Below are 1,565 nucleotides of genomic sequence, written 5' to 3' on the forward strand. Positions count from 1 at the left end.
CTGCAACATTTCACATTCCCACCAGCAATGCACCTGGGTCCCAATTTCTCCACATCCTCACCAACACTTGTTATTTCCAGAGGTCTTTTTGTTATAGTGTCCTAATGGGTCTGAGGGAAATCCCTTTCCTTTTAGAGGGTCAAAAAAAATGTTCCTCTCCAGTCAGATTCAGGCCCTATACATACAGATCCCTGTTCTGTCTCTGCCTCTATGCTTCCATACTCTCCCTCTCTCTAAAAAAGGGGAAAAGCCTCCGGCCTTCTGTGAGCTATTATCTTGGGGTCAGTTAGAAGCTATGGCAAGATCACAGAAGGCCTCATCTGCTGCTTCTGAAGTAGACAAATTTCATTTCAAGGTAATTAACTTAGAAAGACCCTCATACACATACACAAAGAGACATATTTAAAAATATTTATGGCACACTGTGAAAACTCTGCTTATATGTTCACCAATGCAGGAACAGGTAAATTACCTGCTTTATAGTAATACATTGGAACAGTAAACAGTAGCATTGTAGTCAAAGGGAATGAGCTATAATGATATCCCAGAAAGTTCTCCAAAATATGATATTGAAGGTAAGACAGCAAATTGTAAAATAGTGTACAGTATGACACCAGACAGCATGGGATTGGATCATTGCTCTGCCACTTGTTAGCTCTACAACCTTAGGAATTTTATTTTACCTCTGTGCTTCAGTTTATTCACCTGTAAAATGAGAATAACAATAGTACCTAAGGCACAGTGTGAAGAAGAGCCGAGAATGACCCCCGGACCAGCCAAAGCCCGCGGGCTGCTGCATCCCTGCGTCCAGCACCTACGGCCCACTGCCGTTGTCACCATGCCCAAGAGAAAGGCTGAAGAGGATGCTAAAGGAGATAAAGCCAAGGTGAAGGATGAGCCACAGAGAAGATCTGCAAGGTTATCTGCTAAACCTGCTCCTCCAAAGCCAGAGCCCAAGCCTAAAAAGGCCTCTGCAAAAAAAGAAGAGAAGGTACCCAAAGGGAAAAAGGGGAAAGCTGATGCTGGCAAAGATGGAAAGAACCCTGCAGAAAATGGAGATGCAAAAACAGACCAGGCACAGAAAGCTGAAGGTGCTGGAGATGCCAAGTGAAGTGTGTGCTTTTTTGATAACTGTGTACTTCTGGTGACTGTACACTTTGAAATACTATTTTTTATCAAGTTTTATAAATGCAGAAAAATAAATAAATAAATAAAACAGAGAATTTTGTTTTACCTTTCTTCTTTTTTTTAAGCTATGTTGTTAGCACACAGAACACTTCATTGTTGTTTTGGGGGAAGGACATATGTCACTATTAGATTATCTCCGAAGCTCGATTGGTAACAAGGGGAAAAATATTTTTCCCTTCTAGTTTTGAGAAACTTCCTCTTGGCTCCCAGGAGGAGAGATTCCTTGATGTTGACACACATGAGCCACCTTGGTGGTGTGGAAAAACTAAAATTCATTTTTTTATGTCCTCTTCTCCCTCTCTGTCTTCAACATAGACTTGACTCCCTTAAACCCAGAGACCTGTTGGAACCTGAGCCCAAGAAATGGTTCCCAGTAT

General features: G+C 41.7%; 1 protein-coding gene across 1 annotated transcript; it reads left to right on the forward strand.

The window, feature by feature from the left end:
* The first annotated feature begins 838 nt into the window (after positions 1-838).
* On the forward strand, positions 839-1,111 carry LOC121472104 (non-histone chromosomal protein HMG-17-like). Its single transcript, XM_041723116.1, has one exon. It carries the CDS (start codon positions 839-841, stop codon positions 1,109-1,111), a length of 273 nt encoding a protein of 90 aa, XP_041579050.1.
* Positions 1,112-1,565: the final 454 nt, after the last annotated feature.

Source organism: Vulpes lagopus, chromosome 11 (assembly GCF_018345385.1).
Source record: "Vulpes lagopus strain Blue_001 chromosome 11, ASM1834538v1, whole genome shotgun sequence".
Lineage (NCBI taxonomy): Eukaryota > Metazoa > Chordata > Mammalia > Carnivora > Canidae > Vulpes > Vulpes lagopus.